Raw genomic sequence first — 17,177 nt, 5'->3', positions numbered from 1 at the left:
GTGTGCCTGCTGCATTCTGACTGCTTTTTCCTTTGCAATTTTGATACGGAAGGGGGGGCATGTCTTCTTCACCTCCTTCTTCGCTACAATATATCCATTTATTTCCAATTGTCAATGTCAAAAGGGACTAAAATCTATAAAATTCATAGAAAATCAACGTGCCAATTTGCTCAATTTCTCTAGGACTCCATGACACCTCCCCTGTCCTCCATAATCCCTCAAGCAAGGTGTCAAGACCCTAATCCTGTCAAATCACTCTGCCAAGCCTTTCCTCCGGGCAATGCCAGGTGGCAGACCATGCATACATGGACCATTGTCTTCTCATCACCGGTACTCAGGATGTGCTTATCTGCGCATATCTCCAGCTCTGCATATTCCCCCCTCCCTCCTCCATATGTTAATCCTGTGTGACCCAACCTCTTCTTAATGTATTCATGATGTAATCTGTGTAACCCAACCTCTTCTTAATGTATTCATGATGTAACTGGGATGTATTTTGCACTGTATTCTGGGACATGGAGGGAAGTTTCAAAAGTTCATGTCACCCTTTTCTCGCTGTTCAATCTCGCCTTGAACCTGTTGCGCAATAAACTTGGATCTTCTGCAGTTTGCTCCTGTCTCCGGCTGAGCTCATTTTCCTCCGCAGGGACCCGCGGACTTAGTCCGACGAGCTGGGTGGCAGAGCAGCCTCGCACCCAGATTTTACCGTAATTAATTTTGAGCAAGGCCCATAGCTCAATGGCAGATCATCTTAGAGAGCTACTGCCAGTAAGTGTAGACTGGGCTGCCCTTGATGAATTAAAGTCTCTGTGTAAAATGTGATGCAAAGACTTGTGAACATAGGCCAATGTTAACTGAATCTGAATACGTCTCTTTAGGCAAGGGAAGGTCGCACAACTATTGTAATCGCTCATCGGTTATCTACAGTCCGCAACGCAGACCTCATAGCTGCTTTTGAAGATGGCTCCATCACAGAGCAAGGGACACATAATGAGCTCATGGCAAAGAAAGGAGTTTATTTCAAACTTGTTAATATGCAGGTACTGGTTCATTTCTTTTCTTTTCTCCCCTTTTGTCACGTTGGCATGTAAGTCCTCTTGAACTGAGTTCTGTTCCTATTCGTCCCTGTGGCCCAACTCCACCAAGTCCTTTGGGAACTGATGCTGCAATGCAACCTCTTTTCCTATATGCACAGTCCTAGCGACTGTTGTGGCTCCCTGCAAAGAATTCCGGGAGCTGTAGTCTGTTAACGGTCCTCAGAGTTGTTTAATATATTCAGCTTTTATTGTTCTCAGTTCAGTGTATATACCGTATTTTTCCGTTTATAGGACACCCCCATGTACAAGATGCCCCCTATTTTTGCAGCAACAACCAATCGGCAGTCCACCCTTAGCACTATCCGTGTATAAGATGCCCCCTAATTTTTGATATTATTTTTAGGGGGGGGGGAACTAGTCTTATACACGGGAAAATACGGTAATTCTATAAACATTTCACACCAGCATTTTGAAATCCAAATCTCTTTCAAAACTTCTGCTCTCTTCTTTCAGTCAATTGAAACTGAGGTTCATTCAGATGAACATGAGCTCATTGACGGAAAAGGCATGTCAAAAGAGGCATTAAAAGACTTCTTGGCAAATGGAGTGCGACGGCGTTCGACCCGCAAGAGCTTGAAAAGGCCAGAAGAGCAGGACAAAGACCTTGAGGTCCAAACTGTTCAGCCTGTAAGTGTCTCGGCTTTAAATTGCAACAGTGCTAATTGTGCTTTGTGTGTACACCAAAGTCTGAACCACAGAGCCTAGGGCTTGCCGATCAGAAGGTCGGCGGTTCGAATCCCCGCGACGGGGTGAGCTCCCGTGGCTCGGTCCCGGCTCCTGCCCACCTAGCAGTTCCAAAGCATGTCAAAGTGCAAGTAGATAAATAGGTACCGCTCCGGCGGGAAGGTAAACGGCGTTTACGTGTGCTGCTCTGGTTCACCAGAAGCGGCTTAGTCATGCTGGCCACACGACCTGGAAGCTGTCTGTAGACAAACGCCAGCTCCCTCGGCCCATAGAGCAAGATGAGCGCGTAACCCCAGAGTCGTCTGCAACTGGACCTAATGGACCTTTACCTTTCTACACCAAGACATGTGCCAAGACCTGTTTTCAGGTCTGCATCTTCCTGTTCCTGGCTGATCTTACATTCTTCTGCTTTTCTTCTACTATGTTCCTCTATGCAGGCTCTTGCTCTGATGACCCCTTTGGTTTTCAGGGCTCATCTCCTACCTTACTGCATCCCCAGTAGTTGCTCCCCTCCATAAGAGTGGCTCTTCTTGTGGATACACCTGACAGCCTTGATTTGGTGGGGGGATCCCCAAAGTCTGAGCCTGGATGTTGAAGGATGTGTGTCTGCGGTTCACACTTTACAAATTTGTTGAAGGAAACACATGCAGCAGCAAACAGAATGTAAAATGTGTAACCGCTCTCGGTTAAAAGATCTTCCTCCCTCCTTTTTCGAGACTTTCCTTAGTGAAGACCCATCACAAAGTCTTTCTACTTTGGTCCACCAGTTGATTTCTCTTCATTTAAGGGAAGGGTCATAATCCAGTGGTACAGGTTTTGTGTACAGAAAGTCAAATATGCAGGTTGAGAATAGGTGACAAGAATTAGCTCTGCCCAATACCCTGGAGAGAATGTGATAATTGAAATAGACAAAGGTCTCCAGGGAGCAAACAGAACCACGGGCATTTCCTAGATCAACACCATATTTCCTGTAAAAAGAAAAGCAACAAGTATAGAGAGTTTATGAATGGAGGCCAGAAAAGGGCAGAGAGCACTGCATAAAACATTCTCCTGTCTTCTAGAAGGAAAATTTGCCCTCAGTTTCATTTCTGAAGATCATGAAGTTGAATGTGTCTGAATGGCCTTACTTTTTGGTGGGAACATTTTCTGCAATCATCAATGGAGCGTTGCAGCCTGCGTTTTCAGTCATATTCTCTGAAATCATAGGGGTGAGTATATAGTAAGTTCTGTCTCTGACATCCATTCCAAAACTACATTTAGATGTAGAAAACATTCAGGCCAGAATTGAGCCTTCAAGAGAGAATTTGCACTGAGAAACTCGGATCTGTGTAGAGGGAAGATTAGGGGGCATTTCTTCTATAGCAGAATGTAGGTGAATATTAGTTGATGGTATGGATGATGGTTAATTTCAATTCAGTTCATATTTAAAGGAAAGCTGCCTGATTTGCAGTTTCGGAAACAACACAAGGACTGAAATGCAACCATCCTTTGAAATTCACACATCTCCGAAATTTGGAATGCAACATTGCAGCCAAGTAATGTATGCAAAAATGCATTTGCTGGGATAAGGTGTGCCTAAAAATGCACATGTCTGTGAAATGAGTTTATTAGGCAAAATTGTATACAGATGTGGGGAAATTCACACTAAAATGCTGATGATTTTTCATGAGGACTTAAAAAAAACCCAACACCCACAAAATTACGTGGAAATGTGGATAACTGAAATTAAGATTGGAGGAATCAAAAACTGGGAGAAACAAAACCTGACAGATTTTCCCATTCTCAATTGGGGATTACTTTCACAGAATGCAATACATAGTGCTTGCTCTTAGGCACTTCAATGTCCCCATGGAGATTTTCATAATACAGTCATACCTCAGGTTACAGGCGCTTCAGGTTGGGTTTTTTCAGGTTACGCATGCGCCGAAACCCGGAAGCACCAGAACGGGTTACTTCCAGGTTTGGGCGGTTGCACATGAACAGAAGTGCTAAATTGCACTTTGCGCATGCACAGAAGCGCCGAATTGCAACCCGCGCATGCGCAGACACGCCGCTGAGGGATGCAAATGCTGCGGGTTGCGAACGTGCCTCTTTCACGGATCACGTTCACAACCTGAGTGTCCACTGTACTCCTGTATTACTGAGCAGATGATTGCTCCTACCTTTTTGAAACTATTCATAAAAATATTTCCAAACTGCCTTTTGGCCCTAACAGCCATCCCCGCAAGTCAGTGTACCCAAAATATGTGTGTTAAACTGCCTTCAGACCAAATGTTTCCTCATTTATTTAGGCAAGCTCTGAATTGGCCTCCTCACTCAAAATGAACTCAGTTTCTTGATCATCATTGGAACCTGCTCTTAACTGCCCATGTTTTGAAAGTGGCTTGCCAGTCTTTGCGCATGACTACTATTATAGAGTCTAATAACAATGGTAAATGCAGACTTGGAAGCCACAAATAACAGTTCCTCCAGTGGCCCTCTGGGCTGCATCCAATAACAGGAAACCTCCTTCAGGGAGCAAGAATTGATGTATTTTTTAGTTACATATTTTCAATGTATGTCTCTCTTGTAGTATTATATAGCCTCAGGAGAAACATTGCAGCACAATGCAAAGAAAATCTAAGTGAGCAATATCTACCCAGAACATTGTTTTTAGGGTTATTGATATGTACGAGCTAATTAATAACTGATAAGCAGTAATTCATCTGTTTAGAGATATATATGATTTTACTTTTTATATTGCACATTTTATACTTAAGAGAATGAGTTTCAGTACAAGTAAGCAAGGTGAAGTATTTAGAGATAAGTTAATGAAAGAAAATTAACACTGAGATTACTGTTCCATAGATTTTTACACTGAATGATCCAGGCATAGTACGAGAAAAGAGCAATATGTATTCATTGCTATTCTTAGCACTTGGGGCTATATCCTTTGTAACATTTTTCCTTCAGGTAAGTTGCATTTCCTTTGTTCTTACTGTTTCTGGCCAGATCCTGAAAGTATTCAGAAACTCACAGAACTATTGTTTGTTTTTGTTTTGAAGAAGTGACATTACTTTTAATCCAAAGAATTTACCGTATTTTTCGTCCCATAGGACGCTCCGTCCCATAGGAAGCACCTGCTTTTTTGGGGGGGAAATAAAGGGGAAAAAATTTCCATTTATTTCCCCCCCAAAACCAGGTCGGGGAACGGTGGGATGGCGGCGCTGGCCTCCCCGCTGTCCCACGAGCTTGTGGGGCTGGCTGATGTCTGCCCGGCGCGAGGGGCGCTCTGCTTCAGGGCGTCCCACGCGCCGGGCGGCAGGCTGCGGACACCTGCGTGAAGCACGGGGCGTCCTCCGGAAGGCGCCCCGTTCTCCGCGCTGCAGGCTGCCGCCGCCAAGTCTTGCGCGCCCGGGGGGAGTTCCCCCCGTACACAAGGCTTGCCGACACCCGCGCGAAGCATGGGGCGTCCTCCGAAGGGCGCCCCGTGCTCCGCGCTGCCGGCTGCTGCCCGCAAGCCGTGTGCGCCACGGGGGAGGGCGCCCCGTGTTCCGCACTGCAGGCTGCCGCCTGCAAGCCTTCCGCACCCGGGGCAAGGCTTGCGGATAGCTTCCTGGAGCCTGGAGAGCGAGAGGGGTCGGTGCGCACCCACGCCTCTCACTCTCCAGGCTTCAGCGAAAGCCTGCATTCGCCCCATAGGACGCACACACATTTCCTCTTCATTTTTGGAGGGGGAAAAGTGCGTCCTATAGGGCGAAAAATACAGTAGATTAATTTTTGAAGATGGACCAACATAGTGTATTTAATTCTAGAAGATTATATAGTTCCTTTGTGTGCAGAACTATATCAGACATCTTTCAAATTCACAAGGATCACTGTAGCAAATTTGAATTGACAGATGTGCAGAATATTGATTTGCTGTTGAAATTGCAAAACTGCAAATAAGGCAAAATGTTTGAATGCAACAATGTTTTAGGTGTGCCCAGCATAAACTTTCCATCAAAATATCCATGATTACATCATAAACATATTGGATAACAAAACAAGTTATTAATGTCAGAAGCCTTGATCTTAACACATTGGCCTGGGAGCTTCATCATATATCCTGTAAATTCTATTTAGACCCTGAATACAGAACAGTTCTTCTGACTACAGAATAAGGCCCATACACTTGTCATGGGATACTTCTGGCATTTCCAGCAAGAGCCAGTAGTTTGAGTCTTGAATCTCAAATTCAGTACTGGAAAAACATTCTTGTAGTATTATCATAGACTGATGCAGTGCTTGTGTGGCTCAAAGAAAATAGATATTTTGCTTTTGGAAAACGTTGTGCTTGGCTGTCATGCCAGTACAACTTATTTTGAATTATTCTGCCCATATTATACATTGTTGTGATTTCCTTCCTGTTATAAGAAAGCAATATCCACTTGAGCCATACGGCTCCAGTAGTTTCAGCGAATGGCATGTTTGGAGAATTTTGCAGCCTAGTGCCCCATTGCAGCCCATTCAGGAACCCAGATCAAGATCAGAGGAATAGAGACTGAAGCAGGGAAGGAGCTAAACACCAAACCTGTTGATCCCTCTGGCAGGATGAGTGTTTTCTCCCAATGCCTTATTTTTCTCATACGGAATGCAAAGTAGCTAAGTTGCTTGTACTCTGGTTTGCTTACATACATACATACATACATACATACATACATAATGTTATTTGTATGCCCCCTTTCCATTGTTAAAACCATGCTCAAGGTGGCTTACGACATGAAAAAATACATAATTGCAAACATAACAAAAGTAGTCATAAACAATAAAACATCCAAAAGGACACAACCAAATTTTAAAAAATTTATGTTTTTATATATGCTGTAAAGACGCGGGTGGCGCTGTGGGTTAAACCACAGAGCCTAGGACTTGCTGATCAGAAGGTCGGCGGTTTGAATCCCTGCGATGGGGTGAGCTCCTGTTGCTCGGTCCCAGCTCCTGCCAACCTAGCAGTTCGAAAGCACGTCAAAGTTCAAGTAGATAAATAGGTACCGCTCCAGCAGGTTCGCCAGAAGTGGCTTAGTCATGCTGGCCACATGACCGGGAAGCTGTACACCGGCTCCCATGGCCAGTAAAGCAAGATGAGCACTGCAACCCCAGAGCTGGCCACGACTGGACCTAATGGTCAGGGGTCCCTTTACCTTTACCTTTAAGCTGCCCAGAGTGGCTGGGGGAGCCCAGTCAGACGGGCGGGGTACAAATGTTGTTGTTGTTGTTGTATTATTAAATCATAATAAGGTATAAAATAAAGATACAAAAAAGAATATCAAAACCCGCAGCATCCAATTATGCAGGAAACCTTCTCTTTCAGGGTTTCACCTTTGGCAGAGCTGGAGAGATCCTTACACTGAAGCTTCGCTACATGGGATTCCAAGCAATGCTTAGACAGGTATTCTAAGGGAGAGATTTGTTTGCTTTATTGAGCTAGCACAGGATAAAAACTGATTTCAGTTTTTATCCTGCGCTAGCCCAATAAACGGGTTGCAATATTGAACTGTGCCATCACCCCTTCCAACATTGCAATAAGCCAATCCTCCACGGCAAGTTTGGGAAATATGTGGCCCTTCGGGTGTCACTGAGCTGCAGTTCCCATCAGCCCTAGTAATATGGCCAGGGATAATGGGAGTTGTAGTTCAGCAATATCTGGAGGGCAAAAGGTTCCCCACACCTGATCTACAGCCCACATCCAAGAAAATACCCAAGTAGTTCCTTTCACCTGGGAGGGGGTTGAGTTGTGTTCCTTGAACAGCAACTTTCTTCAGTGGTAACTTGCATTTGAAAGTGTCAAAACTAAGAAGTCTATATGGCACGGAGATCTGATGTTCAAAGAAAGCAATTACTCATACAAATCCTTAATTAGTTGTATTACTCTCAGCCAACATGTTTGGAAACCTCTGAGCTCAGAAACCACAAGAGCGTGATTGACCCAATCTATTTAGATGTGGGGGGCAGAGGGGGGGGGGGAGAAATCTGTTGACTTCGCTGGGTTTTAGGAATTAGTTACTAGGTGCAAGAATACAACTCTACAAATGAATAATGACCCTAATTAAATATATTTTAAAATATCTTGCCTCCAGAATCTGAACAGCAAAAACTGGATTTGCAATGCTATTGTAGCCAGGATTGTGCTGGTACCTTAAAATGTATTGTGTATTTCTAGGACGTTGCTTGGTTTGATGACCCTAAAAACAATACTGGAGCGTTGACTACAAGACTTGCTCTTGATGCTTCTGAAGTAAAAGGTGTAAGTAATACTCATCTGTACCCTCCCCCCAATTCTCATTCTCTTGATGATTCTACATAGTTGTGTTGTAGGCTGTCCAGTGCAACTCTCACGCCTGAGTTCCACATGCTAACTAAGTTTGTACGTGGCACTAAACCATATTTTAGTCATTTCCAGTTGTGCATTTCAAAGACACTCCCAACGAGAGATGACTAAAGCGAGAGGCTTAAATAGGCTGTGCTCAAAGGCAACTTGGTTGGGTTCTTGCGCAGTTGGAAAGTTTATCAATAACTGTGAAGTAGTTTTGCAGAAACCCTGGACATAGGCATCACTTCTGAGACGTTGAACTTGACTTAGAGTTGGGTGGGCTGTCCAGTTCTAGCAAAGCTCTCAAGGGAAGCAGGGGAACAATACGAGAAGATACCCTGGACAGCTCCAAAGTGGCCCTTCTGGCAGAAGCTTTCTTTTCCTAAGGCAGCTACAGAAAACTCTCTGTGATTGAGGATATACCTAATAGTATTGCAGGGACACATTCTCTGAGTTAGAGAAGGATAGCAGGACTGTGTCCTCCAGATGAATAAGGAAGGGTGATGAGTAAGTGACTGGCAGCTCTCTTCCCCCACTCCCAGCAAGGAAGTAGCCTGAATCTCACTCTCATCGGAGTATTCCTCTTCTCGCTTCAACCTCCATTGGCTCCAGCCAGCATGACTAGTGATCAAAGATGATGGGAGCTGTAATTTAACAACATATGGAGGTTCCTAGGTTTTCCATCACTGATTTAAAGAAACCAGCTTCTACCAAGTTTCTCCATTCACCTCTTGCTTCTAGGTCAAAGTTTCGGAAACAAAATTTTTGCCACATGCTTCCTTAGCCCTTCGCAGAGCAATGCATAGTTTCAGAGGCAGCGCTGAAGGGTATGATGAAGCCTTTGGATGAGAGATACTATGGGGTTTCTGTAACATTTACTTAACTTATTTACTCCATTTATATCCTTTCTCCAAGAAGCTCAGGGCAGCATACATGGTTTCCCACCCTCCCACCCACCATTTTATCTTCCCCAAAGCCCTGTGAGGTAGGTTAGTCTGAGATACAGTGTGTGGCTCAAGGTTTTGTTACAAATATACAAACAGACTATTTTGGAGACTAACGGGCACTACTGTAGTGGGCAGCAAATATGCTAACCTTGCATCAAATTGCCAGAACGACTTTCTGTACCCAAAGATACTTCGTCTTCAGTAAGTGTGCAGCAATTTGCCCTACATTCTCCCTCTGTTCCATTCTTCTCAGTGGAAAAAACTTGTTGTACTGTTCTGCCTTGTCCTACTAGCTGAGGAATGGCATGTTCACAAACTCTGGGAGGCATTGTACTCCAAAGGCCACAGAGAGATGTTCAGCTATCAGGAACATGCCCCCCACCCAAAATTAATACATTTTGTTTCCCCCTCCTTCATTCAGGCTACAGGGGCCAGGCTAGGCATGCTTGCCCAAAACATTGCTAACCTCGGGACAGGAATAATTATATCATTGGTGTATGGCTGGCAACTGACGCTTGTCATCTTGGCTGTTGTGCCACTCGTTGCCATTGGAGGACTTATTGAAATGAGAATGTTGGCTGGACATGCCAGGAAAGATAAGAAGGAACTTGAAGGTGCAGGGAAGGTAAGTCTCTGCTGAACCATTCCCTCTGACAGCAAACACAGCTGGTTGAGTGCCACCAGAATTAGAACCAAAACAGGGGTGCTGAGAAACAAAAGGGTGGTGTCTCACCTTCATGAGACTGAAAACCAAAGAAGAGGCAGAAAGAAAGGGAGAGGATCCTGCACTTTCCATATCCCCTCCCTTCTGCAGGGATCAGAGTGCCATTTTGAGCAAAGAGAAGAAGTCCCTCTATAGTAGACTTGCTGAGCTGTGACTGGTTCTTGGAAACAATTACGCACTGGTGCCTGTAACTGCTCCTTGAAGATCAGCCTGGAGCACTTTAGAATCAGTGGAGAGCCACACTGTAAGAGTGTGCTGGTGTTTTGCTCTTTATAGTTCTTTCCTCAAGAAAGTCATACTTGGGGAAACTTGTTGCTTTCCCACTAGCCAGTGTGTTTCTCTCTCTTACAGATTGCAACAGAAGCAATAGGGAATATCCGAACGGTTGTTTCCCTTACTCAGGAAATAAAATTTGAACAAAAGTATGGAGACAGTCTGCAAGGACCATACAGGTAACACACAGTGAACGTTTTGATCAGCTCTTGAAATGACATGCTTAGGATGTTGCTGTGAAGTCTGGATCCAACTTCTTAATTCTCAGGACAATTACTTCTCAAGTTTGAGCCAGACTTACACTGCAGTCCTAACCATGCCTTCTCGGAAGTTAGTCCTGTTGAATATGGTGGGGCTTACTTCCAAGCAAAATGGGTTAGGGTTGCAGTCTTAGTCATGCCTAAGAGCTCATTCACTCTTCTCTAAGTATGACTCAGCCTGGATCCAATCCCAAATGTTTTGTCATGAGTTCCTTCTGGTGGCTTGTTCAAGTGGTAGCCAAGCAATCTTGCCTTTGCCTCTCAGGTGCTACCCTTGAGAAATAGAGCTGCCCATTTGGTGCGAGGGAAGGGTTGCCGAAACTGCTCTCAGAGTTATGAGCAAACTCGTCAAATTGTATAGAACCTACTCAGGTCTTGTACGGTTTTTGGAGATACGGTCTTCCTAAGGCAGATGCATTTTAGAGCTTCTGGTTGTGCCTTGGAACGAAGACTTTTTGGATATCTCTTACAAAGAAAATTTAAACAATCGCAGGATCTGAACTGCCATTTGACCAAATAATTATATATTGTTAAAATCTTATTCAAATCATTGTTTTATTATAAGATACTGAACTACTATTATAAGATACTGAACTACTGAACTTCACTTCTTGACTGCTGCTTGCACAGCTTTAAGCTTCAAATGAAAAAAAGAAAACCTCTGCTACTCTGGATGAATGGCTTTTAAGAGTGGCCCTCCAGACCTCTCTGTCCGGCCCTTGGAACTCTCTGAGGCCACACCTTCTCTCTGCAAGCCACACCTCTCACTGGTCCTGTTTTGCCTCTGATGCAGCCTTGCCTGGCTGCAAGGTGTCCTTGAATCTGATAATACTATAGGAAGAAAACGTTTACATTTACTGCTTTACCTTCACTGGCATATGGTCTCTGGAAATTTGCCCAGAACCCAGAAAAAGGTTCCCCACCACTGGTGTCATTAGTTCTGAGACTGGCAAACATCCAGAGCTAAATTTCAGAGTCCTGGGCAAGATTTACAAGTTATATTGAACTCATAGCTACCCTTCAAATCCATAGTATCAAGGACAATTTACCTATATTTGCATGCCACTGCTGTCCATATTCCTGCCTCCCCTTCCAGCAGCAACCAATGATGTGATCTGTGGGAAATGTGAGCGGCAGGTAGGTGGTTGCACTGCAGCAGGGATATCATCTAGGTGGCCTTATGGCTCTTTCATAAGAGAGCCAGCATGGTGTAGTGGTTAAGAGCAGTGGACTCGTAATCTGGTGAACCAGGTTCGATTCCCTGCTCCTCCACATGCAGCTGCTGGGTGACCTTGGGCCAGTCACACTTCTCTGAAGTCTCTCAGCCCCACTCACCTCACAGAGTGTTTGTTGTGGGGGAGGAAGGGAAAGTAGATTGTTAGCCGCTTTGAGACTCCTTTGGGTAGTGATAAAGCGGGATATCAAATCCAAACTCTTCTCTTCTTCTTCATATTATAGGGCTGTTGCATCTCATACAGAGCTTCCCATGTTTTATATTGAGATGGCCATAATGTGTGAATCAACACACAAATAAGCAAAACACCCTTCATCTCTTGTTACAGGAATTCCTTAAAGAAAGCGCACATCCACGGACTAACTTATGGCGTTTCCCAAGGCATAATGTACTTCACCTACGCCGCTTGTTTTCAATTTGGTGCCTTCCTTGTGGAAGGGGGATACATGGATTCTAAGAACGTTTTCTTGTAAGATCTCTGCTGCTTTTCTTTTTTTTATTGGGGTTTAAAAGAAACAAATTATCATGAAATCAGCAGTAATATAGGTGTGGATTTTCCTGCATTTTATGAGGGCTTGAGGTTGCTTTCTCAGCTGCTATATGGGCTGGATCAGGCTGGATCTATTTCCTAAATCAAAGCTATGCAATTGATGGAGGAGAACTCACGCCTCCCTGCTGCCCCTTGACCCCAGACAAAACTGGCCTGTTGGGTGTTCACATGTGGGCTCTATGCACTTAAAATCCAATGGCCCTGGACCTGAAATGCATACTCTGTACCCCAAAGCCAATATGGGAATCAATGGTTTCTTTGGAGGTCCACATGCTGGGTTTTACATATGTATGTCAGATTACTGGCCCGTTAGGCCAGGGGTGGCCAATCTGTGGACCTCTAGATTGTTGGACTCCAACTCCCATCAGCCCCAGCCATCATGGCCAAGAGTCTGGGACAATTTGTAATCTCGCATCATCTAGAGGGTCATGGGTTAGGCACCTAATCTGGTGTAAAATTGTCTATTTTGACTTGCAAAGACTCCCTGGGGTCTTAGGCAGAGGACTTTCACATCACCTGCTATCTACGTCTTCTAATGGGAAGTGCTGATATTTGAACCTAGGACAAGTGCATTGGTAAAGGGGCAAAGTCTTGTTCCCCTTGTTGCATGTTACCTTCATCAGAGAGATCAAAATAAATGCATTACAAAAATGGAAGCAGGGTAAAATTTTAAAACTATTATTATTATTATTATTTTATTTTTAAAAATTGTTTGCACTTCTAGGGTATTCTCATGCATTGTCTTCGGTGCCATGGCGCTAGGACAGACAGCTTCATTTACACCAGACTATGCCAAAGCGAAGATATCTGCAGCCCACATGTTCCAGCTCTTTGAGACTGTACCCTTAATAGACAATTACAGTGTTGAAGGACACAAGCCTGTAAGTTGATCCCTGGGCATTTTTGTATTACCTTCCAACAAAACACAGAAAAAGTTTCAGCACTTGAGTTTGTTGCCTTCTGGGTTTGAAGCTTATGAGCAATTCATTGATGGATCCAGATAATTTGAATTTGTGCCATTTTCTTCCTATTGACGTAGTCTTAACACATTTCCACCGTCCTAATCTGTTTAAATTATATATAGGCTTTGTTCACGGTCCAAGCTTAGATGCAGTTTTTAATGGGCAAACTGGAGACATAGGGGCCTTCAGTGCTGAGTCAGTTACTGTATTTTATTGATGGATTGATTTAAAAGCACTTCTAAACCACACCACATTTCAAAAATCTCTGAGCGGGGTACACTATGTATGATATAGCAACAGTATCCATTAAAATGAAAATACAACCTGATGCCAATGAAGCAACAATATAAAACCATATAAAAGAAAATATGACAGAAATTCAGGAAATTCATTCACATAAATCAGGGTCCATTCTTAAGAATCAAGGAAAGCCTGGGCAAAAAATTAAGTCTTTATAAGATGCCTGAAACCACTGATGGTTGATGCTTCGTGCATGGCAGAGAGAGGGGCATTTTGTAGTACGGGGGTAATAGCAAAAAACGCCTGTTCTCGGGTCATTGCCCAATGATATTTTGTAGGGTGTGGTACCATTTCCCCAGATGATCTAGGTGATCTTACTGGTCTCTGCCAGTACAGGCCATCTTTCGGGTAGCCTGGTCTACATTGATTCAGAACTTTATATGGTAAGAACAATACCTTGGACATGGCCTGGTAGCTGATTGACAGCTAGTGTAGTTCCCACAGCACAGGTGCAATAGATGTACCTCCAGGTGCTCTGCTCAACAACCTAAGCCACCACATTATGGACCAACCCAGTGCATTACAGTCGTCTAATCATGAGGTTACTGATGCATGAATCAACAGTGTCTAAGCCACCCTTGTCCACAAGCTCGTGAATCTATACCATACTCCAAGCGATGCCCACTGTAGTCTTGGATGGCCGCTACAACAAAGTGCCATATACAGACTTCGTATTTGTAGTCAACTGCAGGGGGAAGACGTCACTCATATCTGTTAGCTTGCACCTTATATAGAGACCCAAGATATCACTTTCTGAAACATCTGTTCACACAAGCAAGCAAATACACCCAGGCAGAAATGGTCCAATTTCTTTTGAGTGACAATAATAGCTTTGTAACACACACAGAGTGGCCCATTATGCACTGGCTGCAAAAAAATAATTAAAAAAAGTAATCAGGAAACATGAGTAAGATGATTCAGAGGTATAATCTGAAATTAAGCTGGATTTGAGTTAGTTGGTTCTCTGGTAACTTCTCTTTTACATCTTTGATGTTATAGATATATGAGCCGTATTGTTTTATTGGTACTATGGGTTTGTCATGGCCTTTAGCGAAAACAATGGACTTATACCATTTAGTTTAAAAGCACAGTTCCCCTACCGTACTTGTCCTTTGGCCACCCATCTTCATGCAGGGAGTCAGCCCTCAATCCCAACTACCCCTATAAAACACTCAGATTTCCAATTTTCAAAACCGTGCGAGATGCAGAGATGGAGCTGTACTTTCTCATAACAGCAAGGGGGTGTTGCAAATTCCTCTGTGTCCGCCTCAGTTCCACCCCTTCATCCAACTATTAATGGCATGTCCAGTCCACTAGGTGCTAACATGGAATGGCTTGGCCATTTTTTCCTGTAACAGGCAGGTCTTGTTTATTATCATTCTAGGACGACTTTGGCGGCAATGTCGCGTTTAAGCAAGTAGCCTTCAACTATCCTACCCGGCCTGATATCTCGGTACTCCAAGGACTGAGTGTGGCAGTAGAGAAGGGGCAGACCTTGGCTCTCGTAGGAAGCAGCGGCTGTGGAAAGAGCACTCTGGTCCAGTTGCTCGAAAGATTCTATGACCCCCTCAGTGGAGAAGTGGTAAATTACTCGGCTGAGTTTTCCGCAGAATTTGAACACAGAATATATTATGTAACACTCGTTCTCATCCATTTCATACCAGGGATGCACCTTTTCACTTGCAAAATGGGGCAAAGTTTGAGGCTGCATACAAACCATACATTGGAAGTACATGAGAACTGTAGTTTGTGAAGGGTGCTGGGAATTGTAATTCGGTGAGGGAGTAAACTACGGTTCCCAGGATTGTTTGAGGAAGCTATGACTGTTAAAGTGATATGAGTGTTTTAAAATGTATGGTGTGTATGTGACCTATCTGTGAAATATTTCTAATGCATTAACACACTGCAAGGTGCTCTAAATGTATAGTAGTAGTAGTAGTAGTAGTAGTAGTAGTAGTAGTAGTAGTAATAATAATAATAATAATAATAATAATAATAAATTTTATTTATACCCTGCCCTCCCCGGCCAGAGCTGGGTTCAGGGCGGCTAACACCAGTAAAATTACAGTAAAAACATAATGGAAGGGGAAACCAATTTAAAACACAGGTTAAAATGCAATTTAAAATGCAGCCTCATTTTAAAAGTAGCCCATAGATCAAAACCATAAGGGGAGGGAAATATAAGGGTCAGACTGAGTCCAAACCAAAGGCCAGGCGGGACAGCTCTGTCTTGCAGGCCCTGCAGAAAGATGTCAAGTCCCGCAGGGCCCTAGTCTCTTGTGACAGAGCGTTCCACCAAGTTGGAGCCAGTACTGAAAAGGCCCTGGCCCTAGTTGAGACCAATCTAACCACCTTGCAACTTGGGACCTCCACAGGGCATACCGCCAGCATTTTTTAGACAGATGTTCTGCCTACCTGTTTTCGTTTTTGGATTGACATATTTTTTTTCTGTTACAAAAAGCAGGCACTGTAGGCAGCTCTCTCTGAATCTGGGCTGAGAGTTAGGCAGTCACCTCTACTCTGCTATGGCTCCTCAGTCTCTCTGCTCCTCCTCCAGGCTGCAGCCGGTACTGCAAAACGCAGTTTTTTTTTGTTTTGTTTTTTTTGAGTGTGTGTGCATTTATTTATTTTATATTTGTATCCTGCCTTTCTCTGCCAGGATATTCAACCCTGCTTGGAACTCTCATGCCACTTGCCGTTGGACCCAGAGAGAATGATTTGCTTTAGGTGGGGTTGTAACCTGTGTCCCCCACCCCACCCCCGAGACTGCAGGACAACTCCCATCAGGCCCAGGCAACATGGTCAATGGTCAGGGATGATGCAGGCTGCAGTTTAACAGTATCTGAAGAGTCAAAGGTTTCTTAATCACTGACCTACTGCCACCTGGTGAATTCCATGACAAGATGATATTTAAACCATGGCTTTCCTTCAAAGGCTGTATAATCCTGCTTACCTGAATGAGCAGACATGGTTAGGACTGCAGCCTAAGTCTTACCTAAACTCTCAAGTTTTCATACCTTATCAAAATGAATTGGAATAGTGTTTGAAACGTCAGACAATACTTTTAAACAACTTGTTAACTGTGCACTATGCATAACAGAAATGTTCATTAACAGTACCCTGCTTCATAAAACTGACCAAGTCTTCTTTTTCCAGCTACTGGATGGCAACGGTGCAACACAGTTAAATGTCCAGTGGCTGCGATCCCAGATTGGAATTGTCTCCCAAGAACCGGTCCTGTTTGACTGCACTATTGCAGAGAACATTGCCTATGGAGATAACAGCAGAAAGGTGTCCTTTGATGAGATCGTTGAAGTAGCCAAAGCAGCCAACATCCATGCCTTCATTGATAGTTTACCAGATGTAAGTGCATAAGAACTTAAAACGAGCCTGCTGCATGTATATACATACACACTCACACTTCAGAAATGTTGATTGGAGAACTAGTAACAAAAAATAAAACTAAAGTCCTATTATGTTGCTGGTATATCTAATGGGACTGAGGTAGATAGAAGTATAATGCTAATATAAACCTGTCTTTATTGGATTCTATATTTTTTGCACATAGAAATACAACACTCCTGTAGGTGACAAAGGGACTCAGCTCTCTGGGGGTCAAAAGCAACGCATTGCTATTGCTCGTGCTCTCATCCGCCAGCCAAGAATTCTGCTACTGGATGAAGCAACCTCTGCACTTGATACTGAAAGTGAAAAGGTAAATGTTTGTAATTATTGGGTGCATTAAAGGCATGGGTTGCTAGTCATCATGGTTTCACTTTATAGCATACCCGGGTCTGCTATGCAACAGTTCTAGC

At 43.8% G+C, this 17,177-nt stretch overlaps 1 protein-coding gene across 6 annotated transcripts in view; it reads left to right on the top strand.

Moving 5' to 3' along the window:
* ABCB1 (ATP binding cassette subfamily B member 1) overlaps positions 1 to 17,177 on the top strand; it is a 56,308-nt gene that overhangs the window by 35,626 nt on the left and 3,505 nt on the right. For all 6 annotated transcript variants that reach the window (XM_077936900.1, XM_028751484.2, XM_028751485.2 and 3 more), the window contains exons 15-27: positions 879 to 1,040; positions 1,551 to 1,724; positions 2,843 to 2,989; positions 4,629 to 4,733; positions 7,114 to 7,191; positions 7,963 to 8,046; positions 9,481 to 9,684; positions 10,135 to 10,235; positions 11,879 to 12,019; positions 12,825 to 12,981; positions 14,747 to 14,944; positions 16,519 to 16,725; positions 16,931 to 17,077. In XM_077936900.1, coding sequence (XP_077793026.1) covers positions 879 to 1,040; positions 1,551 to 1,724; positions 2,843 to 2,989; positions 4,629 to 4,733; positions 7,114 to 7,191; positions 7,963 to 8,046; positions 9,481 to 9,684; positions 10,135 to 10,235; positions 11,879 to 12,019; positions 12,825 to 12,981; positions 14,747 to 14,944; positions 16,519 to 16,725; positions 16,931 to 17,077 — 1,905 coding nt within the window. The remainder of the gene's footprint in view (positions 1 to 878; positions 1,041 to 1,550; positions 1,725 to 2,842; positions 2,990 to 4,628; positions 4,734 to 7,113; positions 7,192 to 7,962; positions 8,047 to 9,480; positions 9,685 to 10,134; positions 10,236 to 11,878; positions 12,020 to 12,824; positions 12,982 to 14,746; positions 14,945 to 16,518; positions 16,726 to 16,930; positions 17,078 to 17,177) is intronic.

This window comes from Podarcis muralis, chromosome 12, assembly GCF_964188315.1.
Source record: "Podarcis muralis chromosome 12, rPodMur119.hap1.1, whole genome shotgun sequence".
NCBI classification, from domain to species: domain Eukaryota; kingdom Metazoa; phylum Chordata; class Lepidosauria; order Squamata; family Lacertidae; genus Podarcis; species Podarcis muralis.
Note: the sequence above shows the minus strand (reverse complement) of the source record. Positions and strands in the feature narration are given on the sequence as shown.